We start from the raw sequence: 8352 nt of genomic DNA, 5'->3' as shown, positions 1-8352 counted from the left end.
CTGGGTGGGGGGGGGGGGGGGGGGACGGACACAATTGCCCCGTTGCCCCCCTCCTGGATCCGCCACTGCTTCCAGCATGTCTTTGGAGTGTGGGAGGGAGCTGGAGTACCCGGAGGAAACCCATACAAACACAGGGACAACATGCAAACTCCTTGCAGATGGTGACCTGCTGGGATTCCCCCAGTGCTTACAAATGTCCTCCATCTCAATCCTGCTGAGGATGCAAGGCAGAAAGGCAAAGGCATAGATCAGGTGGCACTGATCCCACAGCACCACCAGGGCATCCACTGCTTCTACCAGAAGAAATTTGCATCTGGAGACAAACCTGTGCAGTTTAGTCTTAGACCAGAGGTCAGAAGGTCACATCTGGCAACCACCTTTGACTGTAGTGACCATTGCCCCGAGTCCAGGGGCTGCCGATTGAGGTAGTCTGCCTGCCATTTGTCCACTACTGGAATGTGAACAGCGGACAAGGCTGGAATATGTAGTTCTGCCTAGGCTAGAACCCTGTCTACCTCTGTTGCTGCAGCAAGATTTTTGATTCCTCCCTGGTTATTGATGTACGCTAAGGCTGTGGCATTATCTGGCTTGTTCCTTATCAGATGAATCTGCAATAGGGGTGAACATCGTTTAAGGGACAACCAAATAGTTCATGGCCCCAGAATGTTGATAGGGTGATGGGATTTATCTGATGACCAAGTCTCCAGCACCAATAAGGTGTCTAGAACTCCACCCTGGCTCTTCAGGCTGGCATCTGTTGTGATGATCTTCCAAGACAGTGGGAGGAAGGATTTTCCCAATTCCAGAGCTGGATTCCTGAGTCACCAGGCCAGAAGTAACCTGGTCTTTGGTCTCAGGTGAGTCAGTTTGTCTAGAGACTGCACCGATTTGTTCCATGATGACAGAATGTTGTACTGTAGGGGACTGGTATGGCACTGAGCAAATAGTACTACCTCAAGGGAGCTTACCATCAGGCCTCGAATTCTCATTCATCACAGAGATGGGTAGAGTCTGGGTTTGGGAGCAAAGGGTTAGAAGTTTGGGGGAAAAAAAGTCTGGCTTGAGCTGTGTCTAGGATCAGACCCAGATTGCCCCAAGTGATGTGTCAGTTGCAGCGCTGAATTCTAAAGGTTCAGCTTTAAACTGCACCTTTTTCCTAAGGTCTGGACTGTCCACATTACATTGTCAGTCAGAGTGTGTGCCTACTGTTCCCCTGTCTGTTCAATGGAATGGCCCTGAGAGAGAAGAAAAGCTTGCACTTCGGCCAGTACCTTGGTTAACAGTTGTGGTGAAGAAGAAAGACCAAATGGTAGAGCTAAAGCCTGATAGTGTTGTGTGCCCACATAAAAATGGGGGTAGGGTTGATGCGCTGGAAAAATGGGGACATGCAAGTACACATCCTGGATGTTCACAAGGCTAGAAGGTCTCCCTGGTAGAGGGAGGCTATGACAGACCTGATGGAATCATGCAAAATCTATGGACCTAAATGAAGACATTTAAAGCCTTTAGATGCAAGATGGGACGGATGCCCCCTTTTTAGGTTTGAAACAGTGCAAATGTTGGGGTAAAACCCCTGAAACCTTTCTGCAATTGGAACAATGACAGCAACTTTCTGGCTCAAGAGGTATGCAAAAGCAGACAGGGACACAGGCAGATTGGAAAGAATGAAGGGGCAGAGAGCAGAACTGTTGCTTATAGCTGCTGGAAACCATTTCTCTTACCCAAGTATCCAAGATGCTTTCTGACCGGGTGTCCACAAAGGCCAACAGAAGGGTCCAGGGTTTGCAATCGAACTGCACCCTGAGTGGGCCTTGGAAGTTAAAGCCTGGGAGTAATTTTACCCCCAGTAAAAGGATTTTCTTGTTACCATAAAATCCTTGAATCCCCGACTCAATTGAGGGATACAGACCTAAAGAATTCTAATATGTAGGGTTATGCTGCTGCCGCCTTCAAGGGAAATGGACACTAGTAAATAAGGGAAGGGAGCTGTGTGCCTTAATGAACTCTGAGAAAAGGATTTTACAGTAAGAACAAAATCCTATTTTATCTGTCGTACATTGAGGGACGTTAAATAACCGATTAAAGAACTTTTCTGGCAAAACTAGCACCCAAAGAAGCAGAAACATCAACTTATAAAAGTGTGAATAGAAGACCAGGTCACGGCCCCACAAATTTGAACAACTAAAGCCTGATTGTGAAAATCCCAAGAAGTATTAATTACCCTAGTAGAGTGAGCAGAAATAGGAAAAAGAGGTACTGTATCCCGCAGTTTACAGGCTTGAGCAACAATCTGACAAATCCACTTAGAAATAGTGGAAGTGGAAGCAGGACAACCTTTCCTTGGACCTTCTGGGAGGACAAACAAAGAATCCGTAAATAAAGGAAGATGTGGCAGAAAGATAAACTCCAATAACCTGCATAACATCCAAACAATGTAGAGAAAATTCCATACGATGTACTGGAGTAGGACAAAGGGAAGGCAATATAATGTTCTCTGCACAAGGCAGACAGTTCCGAGACTTGCCTAGCAGAAGTAATGGCTTCAAGAAAAGCAACCTTTTTAGACAAAAGTGGTAACAAATGGGCACAAACGGTGGTCTTTCTAAAACTGATAAGAACAACTTCAGGTCCCAAGGATGGAATGAAGATCGAGTAGGAGCAGCCACATGTGCAACCCCCTGAATAAAAGTGTGAATTAAAGAATTAGTAGCCAGATATGGCCGATACCTGACCCTTTATGGTACAGAGAGCCAAACTTTGGTCTACCCCCAGCTAAAGGAAAGAAAGAACCTGAACGATGGAACGATTCATACCCAGAGACTCGCATCATTGAAAATAAAGCTTTCATTTATGATAGTAGATTTAACGTGACGTTTTACAAGCCTTGAGCAAAGTGGGAACAACACTCAGCAAAGCCCCTATCCTTTAGCACTTGGCTTTCAATACCCAGATCGGCCAATCAGAAATCCCTCTGTGTTGGTGATGCAGTAAACTGTAAAAAAAGGGAAGGCTATTTGAAATATAGAGGGATAGAGTATATATGAGTAGAATGATGCATGGAAGACATATAAGGGATGTGTAACATTTATGATGGGATCCTTGGTAGGATCATGATAAAAACCTAGGATTCAAAAAGCACTCATGATTGTTTTATTATTAATATTATATTATTTTGTATAGACCAGGCCTCAACATTTCATCTCGCCCCCTCGCAATTGGCGGGGGAAAATTTTGGGGGGGGGGTGGGCGAGTGGAATGTCAGCAATGGTGCTTCGCCGGCGGGACTAGGGATGGAACACTATCGCCGCGGCAATCGCTCGCTTGCTTCTGTTTTCTCTTCTCTTTCTCGCCTGCTGCAGCTACAGAGCGGCCGAGCCCGAGAAGGAGAAGAGAGAACAGAAGCGAGCGAGCAATTGCCGCTGCGGTAGTGTTCCATCCAGAGCTGGAGCCTGCTCTCTGCGCTCACTCTCTTTCGTCCTGGCCACTTCAGCTCCACTCAGAGAGGCGGCTCTGATTACACCTGTTATCGCTCCCTCTCTCTCCTTCCTTGCCTCTGCACTGCGCGTCACACAGCTGGCCTCTGTATTCTGTATTGCACAACTGACTTCTGTACTGTGCATTGTTACTGATCTTTATACTCTACGTCACACCGCTGACCTGGCGGAGTTAAGGCCAGGGCAGGGTAGGGGTTAGGTGGGGCAACTGGTGGCGAGTAACTTTTCAGGCCTGGCTAGTAGCTTAGGACTTGAAATTTTGAGCCCTGGTATAGACTATGTTGGACTTGTCAACTGTCTCTGGATTTCTTATATCTACTTAAACGCTACACTCTCTGGCTAAGAGCGGAGGATGCCTGGAACTTGATTGAAGGTTGCATTTATATCCTTTCCAAATATATTTATACATCAGAACACCTTCTCATCTCCATAACGTGGGAGATGTTTTGTAGTTCACAGAGAGAACTGATCAGAGCTGCTAAGACTGCTTGAGATAACTCTGCAGAAGGCATAGGAACTTGCAGCCATATGAAAAATGAAGTACACCCCATGGAAAATACTTAATTCAAACAGTGACTACAGATAATAGGTGATATACTTGAACAAATGACACAAAAAACTGGCAGTTATTGTCAATCTAAATGAATGAAAATGCAGATTCATCCTGTGGAAAAAATGAGGAAGACCCCCACATTTACCACTTCAAATCCATGAAATTAGAATCAGGTTTTCCAGATTAGATGCCAATTATTAGAACTTTCTTAGGGAATATGTAGGTGGAACATGTCCTATTTAAACCTCAGATATCTAGGATCTAGCATTTTCTTTGCAATTGTGTGGTAGTATCCTGCCAGGCTTAAAAGTAATCTATCTGACCCTCAGAAAGAAGGTTGTGGATGTCTGTCTCTGAGTTTGGAAAGGGATTTAAAAAGATCACCATATTATTTAAAAATGATAATAATTTTACTGTACAGAAAACAATCTACAAGTGGTGCAGATTTCAAATGATTGCAAATGTGTCTAGATCTGGCTGGTCCCGCAAATTTAGGCTGATAGCTGACCATTTGATGCTGAAATAACAGAGTTATACTCACCCGAACCACGATCCTGCCATAGAATCTTCCTTGGCATCCTCACATCCTATACAGTGTATTGGACGTGATGACTCCGTGGTCCTTAGACCGCTGGCATGGAGGGGAAGGGAGGCTGGTCTAACAGGCCTTTTAGAACAGTAACAATAGAAATGTTTGACAGAAACCGAAGACAGCATTCCAGAATATGATAATTGTGGAGCATGGTGGTGGAAATGTAATGGTATGGGGTTACTTTACTGCTTCAAGGCCTTGGCAGCTTGTAGTAATTAAGTCAACTATGAATTCTGTAACATATCAAAGTGTGCTTAATGAGAATGTGAGGCCATTTGTCTGAACCTAAACCAGAAATTGACTTTTCCACACAGCAACATCTCAATTTACATGAGGTGCACTTACTTTTACATGGCTGTACAAGCTCACTGGATTTTTGGTGGAAGTTAACATAAGATACATTTATTGTTAGGATTTACACACATCCTTCTGGTGCATGTATTTTAAATGACAGTGATTAATTCGCCACCATTGAATGTTTTGTGAAAGGGGCACATTTTAGTTATCCAGGGGTATGATCAGTTTAGAAAGAGAATTGTCTGGGTTGGCAATACAACTTAAAGTTACACTAAACCTTAAAGGTTACTTTACAGTACACACAGAGACCATGGGGAACAAAAGTAGCCAGAAGGAAGGAGTGTGTCAGCACCAATTCAGAGATGATTTGAGGATCTACAGCTGAGTGATACACAAATAAGATACATTTCTGTTAATAGTTAAGGTACTTAAATGTATTTTTAAGATTTAACTCCAACTTTAGTGTCACTTTAAGTTGTATTGCCAACCCAGGCACTTCTCTTTCTGAACTGGTTATACCCCTACATAACTAGAATGTGCCCCTTTCACAAAACAGCCAATGGTGGCGAATCAAATACACACATAAGATACATTTTTGTTAATTAGTAAGGTACTTGAATGTATTATAAATATTTAACTCCTGAGTAGAGCTGCAACAATTATTCGATTAAGTCGATTAAAATCGACGATGGAAAACGTTGCCAACGTTTTCCATCGTCGATTCGTCGGCTAAAATTCAAATTTCCCGCTCGCCGCTGCACGCCGCTCACACACGCTGCTTACGCCCGCCGCTTACACCACGCCCACGTCAATTCACGCCCGCCTGTTCGCAGCTCCATACACGAGTTACGCTATGCACGCTGCGGACGCCATGCCCACCGCGCACACGCCCGCCGGACATACACCCGCACAGCACGCCGCGACTTACAAGGGTTCAGAAACAGGTAAGGGGGACCTGTTTTAATGTTTCCTGTTTAAAAAAAAAAAAAAAGCGGCACACTGTAGAACATTAGCAGCTATAGAGGAATACAACAAATGCCAGCAATAGTACAACATTCTACTATAATGTACTATTGCTGGGATTTGTAGTTCCTCTATAACTGGTCAGTGGTAATCTGCATTGTGCAGTATAATCATTATACGGCGAAATGCAGAATACGACCAGCTTTAGAGGACTACAAATCCCAGCAATAGTACATTATAGTAGAATGTTGTACTATTGCTGGCATTTGTTGTATTCCTCTATAGCTGCTGGTATTCTGCATTTCGCCGTATAATCATTGTACAGCACACTGCAGAATGCCACGAGCTATAGAGGACTACAAATCCCAGCAATAAATACATTATATACATGTATTCCTCGAATAACCCCAGCTACAGAGGACTACAAATCCCAGCAATAGTACATTATAGTAGAATGTTGTACTATTGCTGGCATTTGTTGTATTCCTCTATAGCTGCTGGTATTCTGCACTGCGCCGCTGTATAATGTACTATATTGCAAACCACACTCTTTTTTTTACTTCCACCGCGCCAAGCTTGCTCCCGTGATGGACTACAATCTCAATAGAAACTAGTAGTCCATCACTGAACCCTTTTTTTAAATATCCGATTAGTCGATTAATCGAACTTAATAATCGGCTAACTAATCGATTATGAAAATAATCGTTAGCTGCAGCCCTACTCCTGAGTTTAGTGTCACTTTAAGCTGGCAGTACAGTTCTACCACCTCGACTGAAATTTGACCAGTGTGTGGCCCCTTTGTTCCAATCCGTTCAACAAAAGTCAGTATTTTTAATTGACTTTGAAAGAGCTGAAAATTCTCAATGGCTGCTGCTAATGAACTGCAGTCACAGTTGGATATACATGTGACCGGCAGAGGGATTCCCTATTCATGTTTTTAGCATGGATGGGGAAATCAAGAGTGTTTCCTCATTCAGCCAGAAAACACTATAGGTGTAGGGCCAGTTTTAGAGCTCTATCAATGCCTCTTGGTTCAAGAATGGATATGTTTTAGGTCTTCAACTAATGAAAGATTTGCCTGTTTCAGATTTCTTTTTTTCTAGATCATTTTATAGCTAAACATCTTTTCCTTGAAATAAAGAGAACGTTATCTTGTGTAGCATTTCCAACAGATCCCTGTCTATGTTTCAATGGCATTACCTGGGAGCCAGAAGACAGCTTGGCATTTAAATACAGAGCGATGGCTGGCAATATAAATAACCATGGTATGTAGAGTAGCAGAAAAGCAAGTCAGAGGATTGCTTGGTAAGTAAATACATTTGCAGCACACTAAACAGTAGCATATGGACTTTACATAAATAGTGATACTTTAGATGGTAATAGGAAAGATCTATTACTTGAGGAAGCACACTATAAAGTAGTTGATAATCCGATGCTATATAAAATTCTGTCATGTACTAGTGTTCTTATTCACACCATTACAATCCAAAACTTTATAAGTGCAGCAATGAATGTTAACGGAATTCACGCAGGGCTGCAGCCTGTTGAAAACAAAACAAAAAAACAGGCAGGCCTAGAACACTGAATTAGATGTCTGGAAATATCTTTGTACTTTTAGGTGTCTGAATTTAATTTTAAATGATCACAGGAGGCCTTGAGTCTAAAAAACACTGTAGGAAATGAGTAGAGAGGTTTGTTTCCCATACCAGCCAATATGATCCATACTGACATTTCTAAAGTGCAGGATGCTAAATGAAAGCAGTCACTGGATTCATTATGCTAGTCAAGGCCTTTATTTTTTTTCTTTCCTTCTATTAGACAAAAAGCCCAATATGTATAAGAATACCTGGAAAATGCCATTGCACTTGTTTTGTATCTACTGCTTCTTAATGTTCCATACACTAATCCCTCACATTGTTACTATCCCATTTACTATATGCCCATAGTCACACGTCCATGCATAAAAAATATACTCACATATTGAAGAAGTTGTTGGAGTTGGAGAAAATGCTGCGGGGGTTACTAAGTCCCTGAAGGAATGGGGTCACACTGACCACTGCAGCCAGCCACAAGTGATACCCTCTTCTCATACACACACTGCCCAGTATGCGGGCACACAGCTGTGAGCAGATACATACCAACGCACAAATACAGTTTGTTAGTGCATCCATGTCAGAAGAGGTACCAAAAGCTAGACAGATGGAACTGATGAGCACAGGGTAAGATGTCCTGTGCAGAAGTGGGAGAAAAGTGCTAGCGAAAGGCTGAGTGAAGTAATAATGACAAAGTGGATGAAAAAACTGCAGAAAAAGGTGCTACATAAGCAAAAGCGAGACTACAGCACAGAACAGAGAAGCAGCAAATGACCATTAGGCAGACATTCATATCACAGCACAGGCTTAAATGGGAGACATGAAGCAACAGACACAAATCACACAAACAGAGAACCACAC

The 8352-nt window shown here is 42.9% G+C and overlaps 1 protein-coding gene across 1 annotated transcript in view; it reads right to left on the bottom strand.

Annotated features, from left to right (window-relative positions):
- Positions 1-8136, bottom strand: part of FITM1 (fat storage inducing transmembrane protein 1) — a 16586-nt gene extending 8450 nt beyond the window's left edge. The window contains exon 1 of the mRNA XM_018569637.1: positions 7877-8136. Coding sequence (XP_018425139.1) covers positions 7877-8070 — 194 coding nt within the window. The 5' untranslated portion in view covers positions 8071-8136. The remainder of the gene's footprint in view (positions 1-7876) is intronic.
- Positions 8137-8352: the final 216 nt, after the last annotated feature.

Source organism: Nanorana parkeri, unplaced genomic scaffold (genome assembly GCF_000935625.1).
Source record: "Nanorana parkeri isolate BGI_ZX_2015 unplaced genomic scaffold, ASM93562v1 scaffold1371, whole genome shotgun sequence".
In the NCBI taxonomy this organism is placed as follows: Eukaryota; Metazoa; Chordata; class Amphibia; order Anura; family Dicroglossidae; genus Nanorana; species Nanorana parkeri.
The sequence above is the reverse complement of the archived record's forward strand: the minus strand, read 5'-3'. Positions and strand labels throughout refer to the sequence as shown.